Source organism: Apteryx rowi, unplaced genomic scaffold (assembly GCF_003343035.1).
Source record: "Apteryx rowi isolate R43461 unplaced genomic scaffold, aptRow1 scaffold_169, whole genome shotgun sequence".
NCBI lineage: Eukaryota > Metazoa > Chordata > Aves > Apterygiformes > Apterygidae > Apteryx > Apteryx rowi.
This window is the reverse complement of record NW_020447963.1, coordinates 251,410-276,609: the sequence shown is the minus strand read 5'-3', so window position 1 is coordinate 276,609 and position 25,200 is coordinate 251,410. Positions and strand designations below refer to the sequence as shown.

The window sequence follows — 25,200 nt, the reverse complement described above, 5'->3', positions numbered from 1 at the left end:
TTAAATTAAATCTACCTAAGCTTTTGATAGAACAACAAGTGGGCCATTTCTGTCTCTTTGCCCTTTTCTTGGCGTGATATTTTCCCATGGACATAAATAAATACAGGATCAGTGCTGATTACAGTTTCTGAAGGGAATCTATGGAAAGGAGCAAACAAAGCCCAGCCTGCAGGCCAATTAGAGTTTATATTCAGGTGATTCAATCACGAAACCAATTCTAAAAGTAAGTGAGAGAATTGAAAGCATAAAGCTTAGAAGGACCCTCACAGCAAGGCTTGTGAGAAAAAGTAAACTATAATTCCAAATAATGGAAAAATAACGCTGCCTCAGCTTTTGGCTGGAAGAGTTATCATGCAGTTTGACACAATGTCCTCTGAAACCAATGGAAACTTTCAATCAACTTTACCGAATACTGGATTAGGCTCCTAGAGAGAAGCAAATTGGTTTAGAATCAAGCAACAGTCATTCATTGTCATTTCTGCCGAGGCAGTCAACTGAGATAATAATTGCTGTGATGTGGATATCTCTTCAATAGAAATTAAACTAAGATCTTTAATTTATTTCTGGGAGACCATATGAAGCTGTCAGATGGTAAGTATGTTAGGGTACAAACAGTATATTTCTACTCTGAACCCAGAGCAGTTTGCTTCAAGCAAAGACTTCTGGTTTCGGACACAATCACTAAGATAAAGTGTCGAGAGGGTTCCAGAATACAGAGTTGAAGGAGAAATCAGCAAAGGGGCACAATTCTTAAGAGTTGCAACTTGGTGACTTTGGGTCCCAAGCTAGTAAACGGCATTATAAATTTATCACCAGAAATTCTGCTTACTGACCTTTACCTGTGAAAAAACATGAAGAGGACTGAAAAGGAAGTCACAGTTTCTAGACCAAAATGATGCTAATCAGAAACACCTTTTATTATAATGTACAAAACCATGGGAAAGAAATTACTATACCTTTCTATGTTTTGCTCTGATAAGCCTATTTACTTAAATACACGTATCAGTAACTACTCAGAATCCTTATTCAGAGTCTATCATATCCATATAAAATGTAAAATCTTGGGTAGAYACCATATTTATATCATTACCATCTCACTAGAAATATTTAACATATCCTCACACAAAGTCATACACATATGTGCGTACATGCAGATATATTTTTTTCCCCTTAAATTCATAAGAAAATAAGGCAGGCTTTGCTGAATGTAGATGTCTAGGCTTGGCTGAACTACAGCATGGGAAAATGAGTACTGGAGCTAAGCACTTGTCAGCAACTTCTTTAGGTTTGTAGGAATACAAAGTCCTCTATAGATCACAACTGCATAAGAGCATTTCTCAGGTAGCTCCATCCTAAATCACATTATTCAGTTTCCTATTTCCTCAATACATGCTGCTGCTCTTATACAAAAGATAACCTCATCTTTTTCTGCCAGTCCTTCTTCTTCGCATTCTGTTTATTATATAWGAGTATTTCCTTCCCATATGTGACTCTGCTCTTACAGAACATTATCTCACCTTTAAATGSAATAAATCTTACAGTTTGGTTCATCAGTGAATATGGCACACAACGTATTTTCCTAGTTTTGGTATCTGTGACGTATTATAGCAGCATGAATAGTAGTCTCCTTTCATCAGTGCTAATAAATTCTGCATATGTAGGAAATCAACTTAATAAATGAATCAAACTGTTTCCCAATCACTGTTAAGTCACTGAAGTGTCAAGACCTCATCCTTCTTTCAACTCTTCCGAGGACAAATACTCCTGAATGTTAGACAGTAAGAATGGCAAATCTCAGTTTTTCACAGAACCTTTGTTTCTTTCTAAAAAAGACTCTGAGTCTACTTCAGTCTCCTTCCCTGCACACCAGCCTCCACACTGTAACCACAAATTTTACACTTTACCCAGGAATCTCCAGCCATTAGGCACTCTACCCTTCCCAGGATTTCTGAGACAGTCTTTATTTTGCTGTTAAAGGCTAAGACAACTTCCTTTCTTAATGCCTTCCTTCCCCTCCTGCAAATGACAGGAAAAAACTGAGAAGTGGAGGTTGAATCTCCTTCACATAAAAGGTCTATTGATTACCCAGGTGGAAACAAGTTATTTCCCTTGCAAACCCACAAGCCCTTTTCCATCCACCTAACAGCAACAAGAAACTGAAAACACCATGTATGCATGGAATCACTCCAGGGCCCCAAATAAGGCCTGATGTAAGTGCATGCTGCTTTATCACAGCAGTTAATGCTGCTGCACCTACTTCCACTAAAGGATGTCTGCAGCTTGTCACTATGGTGCTCACTTTGCTGCTTTTTCCATAATAGCACTTGCTAAAGCTAACTGGCAGAATTTGTCTTCATCTGCAATAGGAAAGGGGGGGAGGGAAATGAACCCAAGGTTTTCAGAACACAGAGTTAATTTAATTACACTTTAGAGTCCATTTTAATAGAGCCTGCCAGAACTAACCTGGGTTTACTGACGAATATCAACTGCTGAACTAAAGACAGTGTGAGACCAAAAGGAGATGATTCTTCAACTCTGAAATTCTGCTAATTGAACAGTACAGATCACACAAGTAGGAAGAGCGTAGTGCAAGCGAAAATGCAAAATTACACAGAAAAATAGCAGTAGTGTGTGCATTGACCCAGAAYGGGCATGTATTTGGAAGGCACATACATCGAAACAAACAAAGCATGTCTGTTTGCTCTAGCTGTTACACAAACCAAAGAGGCAGGATCCGCTGTGTGTAAGTTAAAATACACTGACCATACTTCTTAGCATTTGCAACAGTTTTAAACATACTGCTTGCACTGGTTAAACATATGAAACATTAAATTTACTGTTTAAGTACAGGAAAGCTTCCTACTTATATTTTCATTGTATCTTTCCAATCCACTTTAAACGATTTGAGTTATATGACTTCCAAAACTTTCTCTGAAAGGCTGCCCTAGAGCCCGGTACAGTGCCATTAAATGAAATACACAAAGGTTTTCCAGTGCAAATTTCCAGGTTCAATTCCATTCAATCCTCCTGTTAAATTCCACGCTCATTTGTGGCTCTGGAAGCTCTGTTCTCTAGCTGCTTATAGTCATCTCCTGGAAATTCAGTTGCACGGTTAAAATTATTATGACACAAACCTATATCCAAGGCATTTTAGGTTATTCACACCTATGTTAACCCAAACATCAAGAAGTAACTAGCAGCTTGCTATGTAGATATATGTGACTACCTGCAAAGAAAATGGATGGAAAAATGGTTCTCTGACCATCAAAAGAACAACTTGCAGCATGAAGTTTTTCTGTAGTACAGAACCTGCCAAGTTCACATATATAGTTTTGCAGTTTATCCAATGGAGAGCAATGCTGCAATGCATGTGAGACTGAGTCTCATGGACTGAATGAAGAGCACATAGCAAAACAAAGTCTGCATCATCTGCATTTTCACCCCTCCCCCTTTCTGGCCCGCAGTGAAAAGCAGCAGCACAAAGCCAACACTTTGTAAAGGGAATTTCATTATTCTAATGTGTTACTGAAATTTGTTTAAGCAGTATCAAGTGCATATGAACATAAGTCATTCCACAGCACAGATATCTGACAGTGAAATGAGTAACACAAAGAAGCTAATTATCATTCTCACTAAGTAGTTCCTGTCCATCTGTAACATGGTACCAGATTTAATATTAAAATACAGGATTTCTAGATTCTGTTTTCATCTCAGCTACTAGAAGATATCTGTGTTTAGGCCTATCATTTTACTTCTTAATTGTCTATTTTTATCTTCTGTAACATGGGGATGATTATATTTAAAATCTATAGATTCCATTAGAGCTGTTAGTGGAATAACAGGGCAGGGAATGTCTTTTAAATCTATCTACGTGACGCTCTGCACTGAGCTAGTTTATGATTACAGTATTTAAGCCTTATCATAATACAAATAGTAATAACTATTTGACAAGAGCAATAGAGGAAGATCAGGTCATTATGGAATATTTATCAAGAATATCTATAAAGATTTCTGTTTTGCAGAGCCTGTTGGAGGTTATGAAGGGGATTAAGAAAAAGCTTCTGCACTGYAAGGCCTGCAAGGCACCAGCCCAATTCAAAAAGTGCCCAGTCCTTGGAGGACATGCCATTAAGGCGCATGTGCTGTGATCTTATAAGTGTACATCCTTTGCCAGCTGTTCTTTTCTGCAGGGATCAGGAGATACCTTCACAACTTTTTTTTTTTTCCTTCTTTTTAAAAAAAGTTAGTTCAGAACCAGTAACAGAAGCTGGGTTAGTAACCCCAGAGGGCAAATGTCTCTAATTTTCACACCATTGATACAAAAGCAGGTAACAAAAGCTTTCTTGCCCTACATCACTACTGTATTTCAGACACAGCCAGACAGGGCCCCCCACAGCCAGGCTTAGCTCAAGAGCCCAGTCAGTCTTTGTCTGTTCTCCCCAAACTGCTGAGAATGACAATTACTATCACAGCTGTTCATTAGGAAGTAAAAAGCAGCACCTCATTTCACAGACAGGTCCATGAGTCCAGAAATCTCAGTGATCATTAAAATGAAGTTCAGCCATCTGCACGGTACATGAAGGGCCCTCAGGCCTTCTCCCTGGGGTCTGCCTCTGATTGACAGTTTCATAAATACTGAAAACTGTGTGTTCACTAAAGGGCTGTTTCCATACCTGGAGTGTAAAGACTGTCAGTCTGAGGAAGTGCAAGATGACTGTACAGCGCAGGAATGGTAAAGACAGTCCCTGTCCTACTACTCTAACAGATCTACTGAAAACATCAGCATTTAAATGCAAGGTAGGAAATTTATTCCCCAGCAGAAACAGTTTCCATCCATATATCAGGTATGATGAAAAATCAGTTCATCCTATTTTTAACTATGGCACTGTTTGTCTGTCTTTGCACAGAGGCTGCATAGGGCTGGATGGTGACTCCACTTAAATGCACAAAGAAAATTACGTTAAACATAACAGCGGTGTTTGAATTAATCCTGGTATCCTTTGTTTTATTAAAATGCAAATATTTATCTTACTGCTTACTAAATTAAAGCAAATACAGCCCATTAGCAAGTCAGATTTTGCCAATATCTTCAATACAACTCTGAGGAGCAGATACATGAATTTTGCTACCCAAGGCAGCTGAAAATTCTGCTCTCAGGAGTACATTATATGCAGCAGTTACTCATATCAATTTTTGCTGCAACTTCAGTCCTATTATAACATTTCTTGTGATATTCTGATATTGTAAACACACATGTTTACATATGCTCCAGAACAGTAGTGGAGGAAGCAGAATTGTAAGGCAAGAGGTTGTCTATTACAGGGTGCCACTTTAATTATTGAATAAACATTTAAAAGATGGGATTAACAGTAAAATAGAGTGGTTTAGCCTGAAATAGTTTTATATGTAAATATTTTCATGAGTAATAGTATTATGAATAACCATGTATATCTCCCCTCAAAGGATACTTCAGTTTCCATCACATATTGCACTGGCAAGTTTTACTTCCTCCCTGGAGTAAAGGGGGCAGTAACGACCAAACCGTGACTGAATCTAAAATTTGAACTGTTCCTTTTCTTAGGCTTCCAATAGTTATACAACTTTTCCCTTTACAATACACTCCTGCTTTGAACACCTGTGCAGGAACAGCAGGATATAGCTTTTCATTATCGTTAGTAAAGGACACAGACATCCTTTAGTAATGATKCCTGAAAATTTCAATTATTTTTTGTTCTAACCTTTGAAAAGTGCTGAATTCAGGAACTTCTAAATCTGACTAAAAATAGTGCTGGCACAATGAACATATACACCAATGTCAGAAGTGAATGAATTGCCTGCCAACAAGACTATACATCCTCTAAGTTCCTAAGTCCTGCATATTCCTTCTTTCCCATATGAGGATCACTTTCTCATCTAGCCCTTTAAAGATCTGGTAATTATTAGGATACTTTAGCCAAGCTTGTAGCTTATCTGCTTAGCTACACTACATAACAAAACACAAACATATAAGACTGACCTATTTATTTCTACAGTGGTGTCAAATACTGATTTCTATTCATAAAACAGAAAAAAAAAAAACAGAAGACAGTTATTTGATCTATTATTTAATAATCTTAGGAACAAGCAAAATTTTTCTAGTGCTTTAAGTTCTCATAACTCCATGTCTCTAATGCTTCCTTTAGAATAACAGTCTTCAACCCGTTCACAAAATCGCTTGGAAGAAAGCCCTACAAACATCCGTTAAGCCAACAGAAGTTTTCATTCAAATAGTGCCAGGCTTTCAAACTAAATGTTTTTAGACCAGCAAAGCAGAGTTCTGAAACTTGAAATGTTTCTGATTTTCAATGATGATAATATGTTCAGGCATGATTAGAGAAATATATTTATTAAAGGAAACTTGACTTAGAATGTTTTAGGCACAAATACAGAATCCTATTTATTAGCACTCCATTTGAAGATATTTGAAAGGAGAAAGCAGATGTACTAGTTGTACTATTACAAAACTGCCTAGGAAACCTTTGGATTTTATTTGATTATCTGAAAACAACCCTAATACCTATCTGTACAAAGCAATTTGCCATATTTTGGCTGCATTTTCTTATTCATCAGGATACTAACAAAATGGTCACATAAACATCTCATTTGATTCAAGGAGAAACCAGAATTTTGCTTCACATAAATCAGCAGCTTAGAAGAATGCTGAGAACACGTTAGAAAATGACTGAACAAAATACAAGATAGGATAGCTTACTGTTATTTACATTAGACTTTGACTTTTGCAGCATTTATTCAGACATTTATTGCAGTCTTCAGCTGGTCCTGCATTTAAACTCATTTTTATCAGAACTGGGAACTTCCCTTTGATTTACATCACAACACATTGTTGATACTGTTTTAGGGCACAGGAATGTAGTAAATGCCCTCTTTAGGTCCCTTCAAATCCTATTTTCTATTATTCTGTGATTATATAGTACAGACAAGTAGATGTCAAATAAAACAGCCCAGCAAAACAGAGAAATGAAAAGCCAAATAATAAGAAATATGCTTAATTAACTATGGGTCTGAACATGCAGCTTGTACTCGCACATTAGGTCTTTAATTTGAAATCATGAAGATAATCAGATAGCATGAGTACTGGATAGGGAACTATATGCAAGGAAAGGAGGAAAAGGGATTATGTTCAGTATTTTTATTGCAATAGCAGACAGTTCTAGTAAACATGAACCTGGTACATTTACAATAAGAAGTGTGAAGAAGAGATGCACATTTATGGAGTTACTTGTGCATAAAACATAAATACCGCCAGCTCTTTGGTCCCAGTTCTACTGTCAGTTCTGCAAAATAGCTACTGTCCACAGCCCCGTTCTTTCTGATGAAATTATATCTATTTGGGTACCCAAGAGACTGACTGAATAGGACACCTTCCCATTTTATTCCCAATCCACATCTCATAGACAGTAAATATAATAGGCATAAAAGACTTGAGAGGGAAGGAGAGAAAGTTTTAGATGATCCATAGAGAAGGAATTTCCTCTGAGAGTTCAAAAGAGAAAAGGGGGCTCATCAGTGAAGGTGCTGAAGCTCTGAGTTTGGTCTACACTCCACTGCAAACTCCTTGCAAGATCTGGGAAAATCATTTTGTCCCTCATGTTTCTGGACGCAAACAAAATTCAGCTGTTCCTACAGATACAAAGTGTGCATCTCAAAGAGTATGTAAACTCCATCCTCTTTCAGGCAAGCTACAGAAAACAATTAAACCAACACAGAGCTAATAAAAGTGCATGATACTTCAGTTAGAAATATTTTATTTGCTTTTCCTGTTTCCTCACTTCCCCTGCCAAGCTACATCCTTCTTTCCCTTGCTCGTGCAATCTGAGGATGGCCCTGCTGTTTACACAAACAGCAAGYTTAAAATTTATCACATTTCTCTTCTGACTAACAAGAGGTACTCCACCAAAATTGTCTAAAAATAAATCATGCATAAGCCACGATTTCCATAAAGTAAAAATTGTGTACTAATGCAACTTTAGCTAACTTTTTAAATTTTATTATTGCAGTATAAAAAGTAACTGGGTCTTAATATAAAAACACCTTGTCAGAACCATTCGGAGGGACAGAAGAAAGTTAGCATTACCATCTCTAACAGTTCAGCAGTGAAAGTATCTTTCAAATAATTTATAAAAAAAAGTGTTCACACTTTTAACGCATATCAGTTTTCTCTCTCACACACACACGGACTCTAACGTACTTAAGAGAGTCCTACATCACTTCAAACAAAAGAAAAATTAATTTAGTTTTATAAAAGACACTGGATTGTTAGACCAAGTCCTAACTGACAGGATCTGTACAGCATGGCAGGCTTATGTCCACAAATTCTACTGCAGATCTAATTAATGCTTCAGAACCAGCAACATCCTTTATTCCATGCAATCACTAGAATTTCTTCTGAGACAGTTAGCATAGGAACTAATTATGTGTGCATATGTATAGCAGAGTGGAGTTTGTAGCTCATGCTCACTGTAATCTTAACAAAGATCTCATCATATTGTCTATATTAGCATTTTTGTAAAACAGACATCATAAAAGTCTTCAAGCACAGAACACCAAATAATTTCACTCCCAACAGCTCTCAATCAGACTGGAGTAGTTTTCAGTCACTACTGGACTGAATTTGAACAGCTGCTGTAGAGATTAAAGACTATATGCAATTACACACTCAGTGAACCCGCAAACTCTCAAAAACAGCAAACACACTTTCCTAGCTTCGATTAAAACTAAGATATTACAACCATGCCTGCTAGCAAGAAAACCAGGTAGCCTTCTGAAAGCAAGAGTTCCATCATTGGATCAGCCATGCAACCTTTCTTTTTCTGCTGTGTACACAGCTCGTGAGCATAAAGGTCTGCTCTTCAGGGTAGGGAATATTCCTTACTATGTGGGCTTTTTTAGCACTTAGTATATAAGGCTTGAATGTTTACTTGAGCCTGGAAGCGTTGCCATAATGAAAACACTTATGAAGCTATGATGGAGGAGGAGAGCCAAGTCTTAACGTAAAGAATCTTTAGCTGAAGGCACAATAGGGCTTTTAAGAGATCACAGTACCCAATTAATGAAATAAGACAAGAAGGCAAAATGCAAACAGTGGCAAAATATAAAACAAAGGAATATTCACCTAGCACAACTAAAGCAGAATTACTCCTGTATTATATTTTCTTCCAGATTTTTCTAGTATGTTGGACATTAGACGGCTCCTCATTACTCTGTTGTGTAAACAAAGATAACAAACACCTTGACAAATAAGAACACTCCGAAACTTCCTTTTTGAATTAATTGAAGACATTTTTAAAATGTGAGGATTTTTCATATGATAATGTTCATTTGGAATGTCTYTGTAGTCCCAATAACAGATCATATATTTAAACCTCTAAAGCAATAAGGACTACTGAAAAACTTTTTCATATTCATATTATCAGGTCAGTTATTATAGAGTTCAGACCCTGATACGACTAGTGATGAAACTGATATCAGATCCAAAGGCACCCAGCTTCTCGGGAATATGCACCAGCTGCCTTCCTTTGTGACAATTCCCTCTCCCAGGAATGGCCAGACCCAAAGTTCCTGAAGAAAATGATGATTTTTCAAGGAGTAAAGCACAAGTGAACTGCTACAAAGGCATGGGCTGAATCGTCTAATTAAAAGCTTGTATTTCCCCTCCTCATTCTAGTCAGAGTTTGACCTTTGTTGCCTCTCCTGAGCTTCTCTGTGAATTTCTACACAAATTCAGACACATTCAATCATAATCACCAAGAATGCACTACAGTTTTTATCTAAATGGTGTCTAGATTATGAGAATCGGTCTCAAATCCAGATCTAAGCCCAGGCCTATTCCGCATGGTTTTAGGTCTGTATATCAACATTTAACACACCTCTGAGCAATAAACAGAAATTGCTCCAAGCTGTCACTATCAGTTAGGGACTGGGAACACCTGCACTGCTGCTCTCTTGTTTTTGTCCCATCTTAGAGACAAATAACAGGCACAAATGCCACACATTAAGTTGAACCCTTCCTAAATCCAGGGATGTTAAAAAGGCTTTTTGATCTAAAACAAACTCCGTTTTGAATCACTGAATTGCAGTGAAAAGATTAAGAAAGCATTTGAGATCATAAAAATAACTGAAAGAATGCATAGTATTTATTTAAATCATTTTATACACAGTAATGCCTCCGTGGGTACAAACTTCTGTCTTTGCACTGATTCACAGAGAGACGTACCATTGAGTAACTGCACAGGTAATTGTAGTATGTTTTCTACACCATAATTCTATATTCGTTCTTGATAATTTATGCACTTGGCCTCTTGATTAGGGCTTATGCTCCCAGTCACTGAGTAGGAAGAATTTCCTGCCAGTTTTCCTGCTGCCCAGACCATTAGTCACGCTCAGCAGTTTCATGGTATTGATGAGGTATGAAAAGAGAGAGCATTAGATACAGCAAGAAATACAACATGAGTTGAGAAACAACTAATAATGATGAACTCTTTGGACTCTAATGAGAATGGACAAAGTTCATGTGCTCCATCATTGGTACAATCACTGTAAATGGAAAAAGTGTCACGTGGTCCCATGACTTGTTCCTTTTGTGATCTTTGTTGCAGGCGCAGTTTATCAGCACTTGGACACACCATCCACTTGTTATGTGAGGCTGCACACCACTGTTACTGCTACAGTCCAAAATTACCTTTTTTACAAGAAAACTCTGTTTTCCTCTCAGATAACACAAGCACCTAAACTTCAATAACAAAATGCTGACTACTGGTTAGGAGGTGTTGAACATAATGCATAATACATGCCACAAACCTGACGTGTTTACCCTGCAGAGACAATCAAAAAATGACAGAATAGTTGAGGTTGGAAGGGACCTCTGGAGATCACCTGGTCCAAAACCACTGCACAAGCAGGGTGAGCTGGAGCAAGTTGCCTAGGACCATGTCCAGTCAGGTTTGGATATGCAGGTGTACAATGCAGGCATCTTTTGCTTAAGCAGACTTATCTTTACAGTGTGGCTATGCAGCAATGTTTGCTTTTTCTATCAAGTCTAACTAAATGAGGAATTAGAACACCTTTACTGGAGCTGAAAATAATTTATAGTACTACTAAAGGCTGCTATTGCTACTACTATCACTTCTATTTCCAGTTTTGCAACAAACTAACTAGCCTACTGCTGAAGCCTCTGCCTATAAGATTTGTCATACCCACGAAGAAAATATGATCTTTGTCTTACATATGGATGGATTCACACTACTTAAAAAACTCCAAGTGATCATACATTTAAGTGATTAACACATTTAACGTGTTAAATTTACTTGTATAACCTTAYACTAAGTGCTTTGATATATCATGCAATATGATTACAGAAGTACGCTGCTAATGACTATCTGCATGGAGAGTGGCTAAAAGAATGTCACAGATTATGAACCCCTAAATCTGCGATGAAGCAATCAGCTGACATATCCAAAAACAGACACTAAAAAAGCATCGCCTTATCTCAGGCTAGGAAACGGTCATGAGGCTGAACATTGGAGAAAGTCATCAATGGAATAATCAGCAGATTTACCAAGAAGCAAAGAATGCGATCAGTCAGTTGAAACCAGTTACTGTGACACCTGACCCTCTCCAAAGGGGTTATGTCCACTGTAGCTGCAGGTGAAGGTCTGGAACCTAACAAGGTACAAATACAAAAAAATTTCACATGGCAATTACTCTAGGGCACATTGGTCAGTCTCCTTCATCCAAAATATGCAGGAAAGAAGCTGTCAGCTGAATAAGAAGAAACATGAAAAGACATTGCTACCTCTTCAAAAATGCTGAGTTTCTATAATATTTATCTACATTTAAAGTAGAATAACCTCCACACTGAGAAATTAATGTTTTCATCTGCTATTAAGGAAAAGTTAAAAGCAGATGAAAATCTTGTTCCCTATTAACTGGTCCAGCAAGTTCAGCAAGCTTTCATGGAGTATTTTTTCCCCCAAGCTTTGAGTATGTGTATTCAATGCTGACAACAGGCACGACACAGACACAATATCARGCTTGATCATCTTCCCTTGAAATCTCCATCTGCCATTGAACCTGTAGTGTTAGCCCACAAACCTTCAAGTTTCTGATTACTTATGCCTCTGAATTACTGTTGTTTTCATACGTATAAGTGGTTTTGACTTTTTTTTTTTAATACAGAATATTTAAAAATGAAAATATACCAAGTTTTACTCAGACACTCAGGTGTCTGGAATTACAATTATATACTAAGCTCACTAAATTTTACTTTTTATTTACCATATCTCAGTCTGAATTGAATGTCTTCCTTAATTGTCATTTAAGTTCAAATAACCAAAACCTGCAAATACAGTGAAACCTAATTATGATGTATATTAGGGAATGTACTGTAAAATATAAAGTAAATTGAAAGAATAGTTTTATTTTTGCAAGCTAGTAAAAAACCAGAACTTTATCTGGTAAACACACAATAAATTTCTACCACTGTTATCCCAGATCCAGCTTCACTGGAAACCACAGTGACAGCACTACTAGAACAGACCAAGCCTTGACAACCCCCAACTTCCTAGCTAGAGTGTTAAAACATACTTTGAAAAGGATTAAGCGAAGGGAATTTTTAACACCCCAGCTTCTGATTTACACTCCCCTGTTGCTGCTGCTAGTACTGGAGTGCTGAACTGGCTATAACTCGGTATATAAACATTTTTCTTGTGGTGGAGGTGTGGGGGGGTGTTTGCTTATTTTTTGTATTTTTTAAGACAGTTCAAGTTCAGCTGGAACATCTTTGAGGTTAATGTCACCTTGCCTGTGGTTAGATTTCTTGCTGAATTTATTCTCTTCCAATCATCCCTTTAGGACTTGCAAAACAAACAAACAAACAAACAAAAACAAATAAAATCAAGATACAGGATTGAGCTCTGGTACAGTATTTTCTTACACTTGCAGTTTTATGAATTTTATGCTTAACCTAACTAAAATGTTTCCACTGCAGTAGGAAAATGAACAAAAAAAATTCTGTCTTTTTAATCTATCTCAGTTCCCTTCCAGGTAAGCTCCAGTTCCAGTTTTGCTGTTCATAAATCACTCTTACTTGAGTTTAATGGGGCTTAGAAACAAATATTTGCTGTTATTCTGAGAAAGGTCACTTATATTGTTCAGCAGTGTTTGGCATGAGCAAACTAAAGTCTGAAATGTTTGCTGAGAATGAAGCAAGTTCAATTAACTTTCCTCCTGAGAGTAAGTATTCGCCAGCTTAATTCAAATATCATGATGCTGTTGCTTATACTCATAACCTAATCACAACTTAATTTAAATTTCCTCAAAGGTAAAGTAATAATATTACAGTGGTTGATTAATTATATAGACCGTATTTTAATGTAGGAAATTCCTAACTGTCTTTAGTGCTAAAATAAGTATTTCCAATAGGAATCACCCCAGTAGGTAGATTTCTTGAAACAGAACTGCAGTTACAGTTATAAAACAATATTGCTGCCACCGTCTATTAAATATGTTTTAATAACCCCCCAAATATTTATTCATTAAAATTATAGCAGATCTATATGGCACACCCGAGCTACCCTGCTCCTCAGCAGGGCTAAGGAGCCCAGGAAGACACCCAGCAAACGTCACTGTATTGCTTCCACTGACTCAAGACAGCTCATTCACAACTCGCTTGTGTCTCTCTGTGCAGCGCTGCAGTGTCACGTAGGCATATTCTTAGAGAAACAAAGGCAAGAGAGGAGCCTAGTGGACCAAGTAGAGGACAGGAGAACTCAGTCTATCCCCAGCTCTTTCAAGATTTGCCACAGTGGAGAACAGACAATTCCTCCCTCTTGTCAGTGCTGTGGCTTTTCTGGATGAATTGCTGACAATTTAAGCATGACTGATGACAAAATTGAGCAAAAGAGACAGTGCAGATACAGACGGCACAGCATGCACCAATAGCAGCACGTGTCTTGTGTGAATCATGTAACAGCTGTGTAACACACCAGTGGCCACCCAGTGCAATACTCATCAATTCAAACCACACAGGCATGATCACAAATATATTCTATAAAGCCCCCAAATAAGCCACTGAATGAAATGAGATCTGTGTATCCTGAGGGAACCCGACATAATGCTGGTTTCAGAAAATAATTCCTTCCTGTTGTTCACATCAGGATAGAAGATATTCGTCCATGGCTATTCAAAGTTCATAGCTTCTTTATATACAATCAATCATTCTTTGGTGACCAGAAAATTTAGGCTGATCTAATTTTAATTCTGTTCTATAGCACTATACTCATACACATGCCAGCACCATACATACCTGCTTCACACACTCCCTTAATTGTTGCTTTAATGATACAGAAACATTTTCCCCAAACCAAACGTCAGAAAGCGCCTGGCTGCAGAAGATCTTTCCAAAACCTTTTTACGTTATTTTACAAAAATGTAGCTAAATTATGTAGTATCTGGTGACATAACACCTACCTAGTCAGTCTGCTAACAATCTCCTCCAAGTAAAAAACATCCTTAGGAGACTCTGCCTATTGGGACCAGATTTCCCTAGTGTATATGGTATTGTATGCATATTTAATAATTCCTGAGAACCTATTTTAAACCAGGCTATAATGAAACTGAGCATATTTTTATAGTCCACCTATAAACCTCTTTAAAATACAGATTTACAGCGGATCTTAAACATTAAATCTTAGTGTCATAAATAGTAAGATATTACAATTTTCAAAGTCCTTTAAAAGAATTAGCTGACCTCAAGCCATGAGAAAACATATGTGTCACTATTTTACAAATAAAGAAACAGACCTAAAGCCAAATAAGAAACAATGTTATAATATAAGGAATATATTTAGTGCTTGCTGAAAACATCCTAACTGCTATTTTCCTATATCTATATAACGGACACTCAATATCTTCACTCTTTTTCCAGCAGTTTTCCTCAACAGTGCATCCTTTATGCTATGTAGACCATAGTTATTGTTAGTGATTGTCAGATTTGAAGACTACAAATCGCCATAGCTATTCCACCTTCCTCTTCTTGTATCTCATCTCTCAATTAAAATAAATGTGTCCCCAAAGAACTTTGAAGAAGAGGCTGAATTAACAAACTATTTAAGTGAACCAGAAGCAACCCAATCCTTGATGTGCACAGAGTCTGTAATTAGCCAAAATGCTCCATTTTACTGTTCAGTGAGGCTGAGGCTCAATAGAAATTAAACACTGATGCTGGCAAGGCATTCCCATGGGGCTCACATATATTAATTCATTACCACCCACCAGTTGCTTTACGTCAAAGAAACTGGGACAGAGCTTGAAACTGGCTGCGTGCCAATTTCACAAACCAGAAAGCTATTAATAATAAGTATTTTCTCTGCTTTTCACATCCCTTGTGTCATAAGCACGTTAAGTAACTACTTAAACGTGGTTCTTGACAGTCACATGCTCAAAATGGTGCCAAACAGGTCTCAAATTCTGATTCATCTGAGAATGCCACTTCATAGATGCTTATGTGGCCACAGTTACGTCTTTGGATCAGCCTGAGCCAACAATCCCTGGCTTTCCCAAAACCTCTCAGGATAAGGCAATCAGTTACTGAAAAACATATCTGAATTTAGTTTTTAGCTTGATTAGGATGCAGTCAGCAGTCTGTACTTCACTCATGACCTTTTAAGGAAAAAGGCAGAATAATTTAGGTGGCTCCATTACTCTTTTGGTGAAGGCAATTCACAGAAACTTGAATATATAAAACAGAATAGTTTGGAATTATGATTATTTTGACTTCACTGACACAGAGTCAGGATGACAGAACACTTACGAAAACTCTCTTTCAAGCTATAGAGGAAAGGTGAATGTATACTTTGAATGTATCCTACAATTTATCAGCTCCTTCAAACCCCACAGAAAGTGAGGCATTCAGCACCTCTCTTGGCTCAAGTCAAAATAAATATTATCTCAATTTTTCTATTTAACCAGTTAAAAAACTCAAGTATTAAACATGTCATTAATAAAATGTTTCATTTATCAAACTGTAAGCCACTGTCCAGAAAACTGTATTTCTAAAGCCTGTATTACAAATGGTATCATGAGATGATACGGCTATAAGCATCTGAAGCTGCAACTGCAAAACAATTCATCACCTCTGAAAAGCATGTTCCAAAAYGAAGGGGCAGATGTTCTGAAGTTTCAGTCCTTATCCAGAAATCCTGGCTTATGTTAACCTCTTATAATGTGTCTGTCTTTACAAAGTCACCATGATTTCCACTTCTGCAGTACAACTCAGCCTTTCATCAGTGTAGTGAGAGAATTATGCAAAGAGAGAATGAATGCAGACCACCACTCAATGGCTTTACTTCTCAGAAACTTCTCAAAACCTGAGCTGGTTTATGCTCACCTTTCGCAGGAGGAAGCAAATACGCTCAATATTTCTCAACCGCTCTCGCTGTCAAAGAAAAGTCGGAAAAAGAGGTGGGAGATTAGCTGGTGTTATAAATTAAAAACAATATATTAAAACTACGAGTCAAAAATTATAATTATTGGGCGCATGGAAGCAACATACATTATTAATTTACCCAACAGTAGTCACTTATCTACTGCTCGCAAGTCAAATAACTTACTCATTTCAATATCCCTATAAGTTATTTTTTCATCTGTTACTGGGTATAATTATATAAAGTGGGGATTCAAGCCACAGCTAGCCTTGAGTTAGAGGCTGCAACTTCTTTTTAAGTCAGTATTTGTGACACTGTACACTGGTGCCAACCTAGTCAGAAAGACTTGTTTTTGCATTTTCAGGTACCCAACTCTGACTTAGAAAACAACTGCAAAGGTGGTATGGCTCTACCGCTAACAGGGTGCCTGAGCTACATGCGACATTAGAGCTTAACCCATTAGTAAAGAATATCTGTAAAGTCCAAGAAATGTCACTTTAAGCAATGAATGCATTCATAAATACTGAAAGTCACCATAATTGAGAAGTCTGCAGATAGGGTAGCAAAAACGCTCTGCTTTCCAGCAGTGTAACCAGCAGTAGAATCTTTCATAGTATCTCCAGTGATGGCAAGTGTGCAGAACAGATCTGATTTTCTTGGTGAATTTCTCACTATAAGCCATTTAAAAGAAAACCTGTCTTTGATTTATTTTATTTCTGTGAATTTTGCTTAGAGCATCCTTAGAGTCAGACTGTTCAATTATAGTGACTTTCAGTATTTATCTGCATTTACTGAGGCTTAACACAGAACAGATCTGGTGCATTGTGCCCAGTAGTAGTGAGGCAATTTGAAACCAAAAGCAGTTTTACAACAAGTCAAAGCATTGGACTGGTGTAGATCTTAACATAAATTCATGACAGAGTAATGTTTTCCTCCAGACATGGCAAAAATTATTCTCAACAGTTACCTTTCTTAAATGGGTAATGGAATGCATCAGTGTAAGAAGCAAACTCTCCCTAAGACTGTACTCTTCAAATGTTTTAAAATTGCTCCAAGTTTTTGAGTTTTATTTGTGTTCTGCAAAGAAATACCTCTTTTCCTCTCCCTTCCCCAAGTTTAATCATTTTAAAACAAAAGTATTTCATTTTGGAAAGACAGTGGCAGACTGATAGATACAAGACAAATATCTTGCCTCTCTCTGATGCCTGTGATCTTAAAGAGCTTCAGAAATTTTAGATTCATGGTTGTAAACATGAGACTGGATGTATGTGGATGTGCCTGTGCATCTGCAGAAACCTTTCTTGCCTTCAGCAGGAGCTAAGTGCAGATGGAAAGATAATCCTCTCAACTACCTTTAGAAGACAGATGCCTAACTGCAGCTGGGAAAAGTCTATCTTTGGACTGTAAGTAATAGTGTGAATCAGGATATTTGAATTCAGTTCTCAGCACTGCCACTGTTTTTGTTTTTGATTTCTCCCTAACTCAGCCTCCTCTTGATAAAATGCTCTACTCTACCTCTTAAAAGCACGGTGGAAAATACATGAGTGAATGTCAGATTTTCTCACAGTATGATGAGGCTAACTACCCCACCAAATAGATGGGATGTAGGCACCCATGAGTATGCACAGGCAAGAGGAAAAGACAATCGACATTTGAAAAGACACCATAAGAAATATGTTATATTAAGAAAAGTTCATAGAAAAAAATCTTCCTATCAGTATAAAGCACACCAGCACGTGCACTGTGCAGAAGGCGGCAAACTGAGATTACTGCTTGACTTATCACAAGAAATTTTGTAGATGGCAGTCAAAATAATGCTACCAATCACAGAATATTTTGCAGCTCTTTACTGGAAATTCTAGGATTAACTTGTTAATTACATCACTAACATGATTTAAACAAGGACTTACAAAATTTAACTTTTTTATCCTGGAGACCAATTCAATTGCTAATCTAATCATTTTACAAGTTTTAGGAAGAGACCAAATGACTGGAATCTGGTGCATATAAAGGCATGTTTCCTGCATGCATTTCTCAAGATGAAAACGAAAAACAGATAAAGTGAATTCAAAACCACTGGTAAAAAGACCTAAAAAAATAAATAGATTACTTCCATTAAGATCCTCTATGGGCTTTCTTCTTACAAATTCCTTCTTCCGTTCTCATTTTTGGTTACATGTTAGTAAACAGTAAACAAGTCTTCTTGGAAGACTCATGTAAGAATTATGCTTAAAATCATCAGTGGCCTATGCAGTACCATAAATCCTCTGGTGAGTTATGAAACAAGGTTAAATGACAAAGTATTGTCTGCTGAATCTGATTATCATTTGGTTGCAATTCAATATCTTGATCCTCTGTAGAGATCAAATTCAGCACCTGTCATTGTAATTCCAAGTGACACGATGGGGCCAAGTTCTGCTCTCAGTTATGGTAGTGAAAATCTGATGCAAGTTTAACCGTAGTTAACCAAATCACTCTAAATTACAGTTTTCATTTAAAGAGGTATTTTCATAAGCTTAAACCTGGGTTGCATTTTGGTTCATTAGGTAAAACCAACTTTACAGTTGTAGGGTGATATTTATCCTTTGTCACAGCAGATGCAACAGAATGTGTTATTCACTCTTAAAAGAACAGGAGAACTTAGAGCCCTGCCATGAGACAGGGAGGTCTAGGAATGCACCTCTTATTGAATCCCTTCAAGCCTTTGACTGGTCAATACAGATGGCATTGGGGAAAGTGGTCATCCCATGCTTAAATGCAGAGAAAGTTAATGATTTTAAAAAAGAAAATTGGTGCTATAAAATGAAAAGATAAAAAGAAAATTTTAGCATCACATTCTAAGTCCTTCAAATTTTTGAACTTCCAAAGTGCTTTCCTGTCTCCTCCAGTGGGAAAGAGAGCTATTAGCATAAAGAGCTGCCATCTGGCTGCCTCAGACAGGCCTGATAAATCAAATTTGCAAACTACAATCATATTCACAACAGACTCTACATTCATTTCCACGCTCACACTTTCACTGATAGCTCAGTGCATCTCTCTCTCTTTAGCAGTTATTGCTTAGCAAGCTCCTGGTTGTACTCACTGCGTGGACTGGGTTGCACTGATCTACTGGGCTTTTGAAGTCTGTCCGTAACTCATCAAAGGCGATTATCTGCAAAAGAATTTTTTCAAACATTGTAATTAATGCCCATTCAAACACTTTTTTTTGTTTAGTTAGATTCTAGCCAGATGCATTCCCTCCCTCCCTTTCCAAGACTTTCAGTCATTGCAGAGACCCAGAATCTAACTGTGCTTTGGGTTCTACTACCTCTTGCAAGGTGCATCCTCTAATGCTCCTTAGGTATTAAAAGACACAAATTCGTCAAATTCTTCTAACAGAATACAGGGAACTGACTTTCTTGAATATACAAGTGCAACAACCATTCTATGAAATGTTACAGCATACCTGTTTGCCTAGGTGTTCAAAAAATAACAAACTGAGTATCAATACAGACATTCCGTACATAGCTAAAATCACATCCATTCTACAGATATGGAACGGAAGAACAGAAAGCCTGAAAATGACCTGTCCATGACTCTCATAACAACCTATTGGGAGATTTGATAATAAAACCTGGAGCTACAATCCATAGATCTAACCACTACTCTGTATCCCACTCTAACACTGTAGTCATCACGCTGAAGCACATTTAAAATCAGAAAAGTGTGGCATTTCATAACAGCACACCGCAGAATTCAACTTATTCAACTATGACAAGCCACAGTGCCAGAATAAACTGCAAAGGGATTATAAAGCGTGATTATAAATTAAACATTTCTCTCTGGGGATGCTGTATCTCTACAAGTTAGGAGTTAGATCTGCAACAGATGTTTAGACTAAGGTGAAAGAGTGAATAACAGAGACTACGACAGGGTCATAGTATGATTGTGAAGAACCAGGTTCATATGACAACTCTTTAATACTACTTGAACAGTTCCTCATATTCCTAAGCTGAGCCAGCTGTTAACAGGGTAAAAACCATGCAAAAGTCAGGCGCACATGCTTTTGTTTGTAATCAGCTATCACTATCAGCACTGACAGGATCAACAGAAAGGGGGAAGGATGGCCTTGCAACGGGTAAGAGAGCTGCCTCTGTTCACAGCTCTGTCACTGATTTACCTGGGGATCTTGGGCATCCCCCTTCAATTCTCTTTGCCTCACAGCATTGGTACTTACAGATGTAGCTTTAAGATAGAAAACTGGTTAGGAGCTTTGAGTGACAACTGTTTTTAATGATGTATAATGGAAACAGCTTTTTTTTTTTTCTATTGTAAATGCAGAGATGAACTGAAATTTCTTTGAAATAAGAAATCAGAGTGAATTTGCTGTACAAATTCCTTTTGGTAGTCAGTAACAGCAGCAAGCAGTTTGATATAATGATGATGTGAAATGACAGTCAATACAAGAATGAGCTCATGCTGCAAAGCAAGACTGGTTTGAGACAACAACGCTGGGAAACAGTTTACTGGAATCGTGAGATGGAATCTTTCCCACAAGAAGTCCAGGAAAGCCTTTACAGATTCACTGAATGCAGAGGCAGCATGATAAACCTGAAGCATGTTCAGAAGAAGAGGAACCTAGTCACTCTGAGAGACAGAGCCATTAAGGCAGGGCCCTATTGAGCTGGTCTTAACTAATGCAGCTAAGAGAAGCCTTGGAGAAATCCTAAGTGACAGTWTGGAAGAGAGATTAGCTTCAGTTATACTACGCACTTAGATTTTGTCATTTTTTGCATTTTTTTTTTWAAACCAGCATTCCCAACTCTGTAGTCAAAAACTGCGTTATTTGTTAGCATACAATTCATTTTGTTATATGCTCACATGGTATCTAAATTGATTGAAATCAATCTGGCGCTTTTAAGCACACTGCTCTAATGAAATCAATGAATCTAAATACAATGATCTCACAGATGCACCTTTTGGGACGCCTACAAATGAAGAAAGTGTTAAGGTACCAGTAAAAACTCAAGGTCTGGTATCAAGCACACAGGATTGGAGGAAAGTTTCTTCAGCAACAGACTCAGTGTTTCTCTGGGAGGAGGAGGGCAGAAATAAACCCTCCCCAATTCTTAAAATATTAAGTTCTATAAAATATTTTCTTAAATTCCCAGGAATGGAAATCCAGTGATCACATGAAGATATCTGCTCTTATTTACGATAAAGCATATTTCTATTTCTCAGCACAATGGAAAGCTTGAACATGTAGCAATAGGCAGGCTCACAACTAGAAGGAATACAAGGAAACTCCCAAAGGTGGTTTTTTCTTTTTTTTTTTTTAATCTCATGGTTTTGGGTATACTAATTCTAAAATTTTGGATGAAAAATGATGGAAACAAAGCTGTAGCTTCCTACGACTGGAGGTTGCTCACAACACAATCTAATCGCACGCTTACGTAGCGCATTACTGAAAACAAGACTGTGTTGTGCTGCAGAATGGTTTACATAATTAATTAGGAAATGTCCTCAATTATCATTAACACTGTGTAGCAGTTCAATGCTTTGGGGCACTGTGTGGCTGGAGTTGCCATTTTCTCCCATAAAAGCCAAGTAACTGACTACTTGTCACCATTAAAGATTGCACAGTGCTTTCCCAGGAGGTGCAGTGCTCTGGCCATACTCCAAAGACACCATCTTTTGCCTGTTTACATTTCAGCTGGATGCGGTACAGCTATCCACTTCCTATACATGGGCTGATCAGAGCTGCTGAAGGCTTTGAAACAGCACTGGGGTGTGTTCAAGGTACCTTCCACCTCAGAAATTGTCACACTTAGCATCTAGATAGAGCAGTTCCTTTGGAGACAAACAGCACAACAGATACCAGTCAGAGCACTTCAGCATATAAAATGCCATCATTTAGCCTTTGTGTACAGGCATGATCTGTAAACCGTATAATACTTTTTATCTACCTAATTTGATCTAGCGTGGCAATTAAGACTACATATATGTAGACATCACTGATCCTATCTCACCAAAGGCCATGGAGTAAAAAGACTGTTTAAAAGAAAAATGGCCAGCTTCTAGTCACAAAGCTAAATAGATAGCTAAAGGCCTAGCATTTTGGTAATATATGCCACTGATCTTACATGGAGGAGAAATTTATTTGTATTAGTGAATATTAATGTTGTACACAGCTTGCTAGAATAAGAATAAAGACCATTTGATGCTTTTTTCAGAAACCTCGACAAAATGAACAAGTTATCTATTTAGAAATCTAAATCAAATAAGAATAGCATCATGTTTCACAACAAAGTTTATTGTTATTGCAAAAAAGGGGCCAGGAATTGAATGGGCAACAGAGACTGATCTATCTTTTGACTTGGAGAATTTTCCCTATGATTCAATGTTGCAGAACATTGCAGAGAGCTTGTTCTGCCACTGCCCAAGCTATATCTTTCCTGTTGACAGAAATAAAGTGTAATTGTGGGTGCTAGCCATCTAATAAACCTGAAGTTTTATAAAAATACTGATTGTATTCTCTGGTGATTCATACCATCTGCAAATCTCATAACTCCACATGCAAGTCAGAAAAGAGTTTACCCCTATTTAAACACTTATACTGAACAGATGAGACTGATGACATCATATGTTTCAGTAGAGCAACAATTGCAAGGATATTTATAAAATGTGTTTTCACCACCCCCACTCTCTATGCACGTCTCTCCAGACAATAACAGCTTTGAATAATGAAGCAATCACGTAAGATTGAACCTGAATTTTGTTTTCTTTCYATGCTTATAGATACATCTAACCGAAAATTTCACCTCTCAATTGCAGGAATGAATCACGATCTCTCAATTTTAGAGAAGATGCATGTTTTTTTAATCACTGAGCCTTTACAGAAGCTCTTACAGAGTTCTTAAAGAAATGTATTTTATTTGAGAATGTGAAGTTTTGGAGTTGTGGTGTGAATTCAGTGACAGTGAAGAGACTGGCTATTATTACTTATTGGTATCTCAGAAAAGATAAAACAGAATGTGATTACAATCACACTAAGCACAGAACAGAATGGCAACATTTAATATATGCTTCCTTGTCATGACCATGCCAAWGTACTACAACCCTATCTTGAAGAAATTATCTTTATGGCTCATTTAAACAGACTTTGTCTACCCCTCATCTTGGTGCCATCCTGAAGCTGCCTACCAAAATAAATAAATAAATAGATAGAYAGATAGACTCATTTGCCATGCAGGTAACAAAGTGCAGCTCCAAGCTGGGGCACACAGGACAACATATCTCTCCTCCTACGCACAGCTTCATGCACTTTCCCACCCGCACAGGCAGTGCACAGGTTGTCTGCAAGTCAGCACACAGACAGAATGCGGACAGGTAAGTGCATACTGCACTTAGGTTGATATCATGTCTGCCCATCAACTGCAGTATAGACATATTTATACTGTTTTCCCTGAACTGCCAAACTACCTGGCAAATAGTGTTGAACATTTATCACACATGAACTAGTGGGATACAAGCTGAGAGAGTTATTTTGTTGGATTTTGTTGACCAGAGGTGGCAACAGACAAAATGCGTGGGAGGTGGTCAATCGGGTGGGACTGCAAAGGGACCTAAAGTTGATGATAAGTAGCTGAGTTCACATGACAGAGGACGTGGAGCCCACAGAGGAATGCAGAGAGGGGTGACATGGACAAAGTGACAAACTAAGAGAAAATTTTTGCCACCTGATTCTCATCACGATGTGAAATTAATCCAGACAAGAACTTTAGCGAAAATTTTTGCCACCTGATTCTCATCACGATGTGAAATTAATCCAGACAAGAACTTTAGCTATGTGGTTGGTGAACATTTGTTCAAGATGGTTGTTCCTCTCCCTTCTTTCTCCTGTTTTAGCTGATCTGGTTCATGCTACCAAGCAATGTAAACACAGCAAGGAGGACCCTTCCCCCTCTGTTAGAGCTCCTCTGAGTATAGCTCAACTGTGATCTCCTACAAGAACACTCATTCTAGCTTAAGTGGTTATTGCTCATAATACTCTCATGTACTCTTGTAATACTCTATCAATCATAAGAGGTGTTAACTGTACAATAATTTTATAGGTTCTGATGTGGCTCAGCTTTTCAGAGACTWTACATGACACACCAAGTAATGCAGGTGTAAGATTTAAACTGCTTTTTAAAGAACTGTCATCCCCACTAGGAACACTTTTTCTTAACTTTAGCACTCACAGCATCAAGCATGGCTGATACTAGGTTTAAACTCACCTGACGATCTTCCTTTAAAAAAATCATAAAGTACTGACATTAACCTAGGAGAAAAATGTGAACAAAATCACTGGGAAAAAAATCTGCCTGTGATACTCTGGAGGGCAATTTGGCTTACTTTGGTTCATAAGCGTAGGGAAAGGATGGAACACTGGCTGTGCTACAGCAGGAAGTAAATTTTTACTTACCAGTGCTTGAGTGTATGGTTCGTTTTTTGTTTTTAGTAGACGCTACTAAACATGTGATGGGCTGGGGCTTTTAAGGCCCAGAAATCAAGAGCTGCCTGCTCAGAGGAAATAGTGTTCAGCTCCCATTTYGTATTGTATTGTAATAATTCAATGTCTTACTACAACTTCTTGATTGCCACTGGGCTGCACAGCATAGCTTTCACAGCCTCTGAAGGCAGAAGGGACAGAACTCAACTCCTGCTGCAAAAAACAGAGTCTGCTGTTGTGCTATCA

At 37.7% G+C, this 25,200-nt stretch overlaps 1 protein-coding gene across 9 annotated transcripts in view; it reads right to left on the bottom strand.

Moving 5' to 3' along the window:
• LOC112963401 (protein cornichon homolog 3) overlaps positions 1-25,200 on the bottom strand; it is a 116,312-nt gene that overhangs the window by 72,201 nt on the left and 18,911 nt on the right. For all 9 annotated transcript variants that reach the window (XM_026060404.1, XM_026060406.1, XM_026060403.1 and 6 more), the window contains exons 2-3: positions 19,564-19,632; positions 16,445-16,492 (exon numbers count right to left, since the gene is read on the bottom strand). In XM_026060404.1, coding sequence (XP_025916189.1) covers positions 16,445-16,492; positions 19,564-19,632 — 117 coding nt within the window. The remainder of the gene's footprint in view (positions 1-16,444; positions 16,493-19,563; positions 19,633-25,200) is intronic.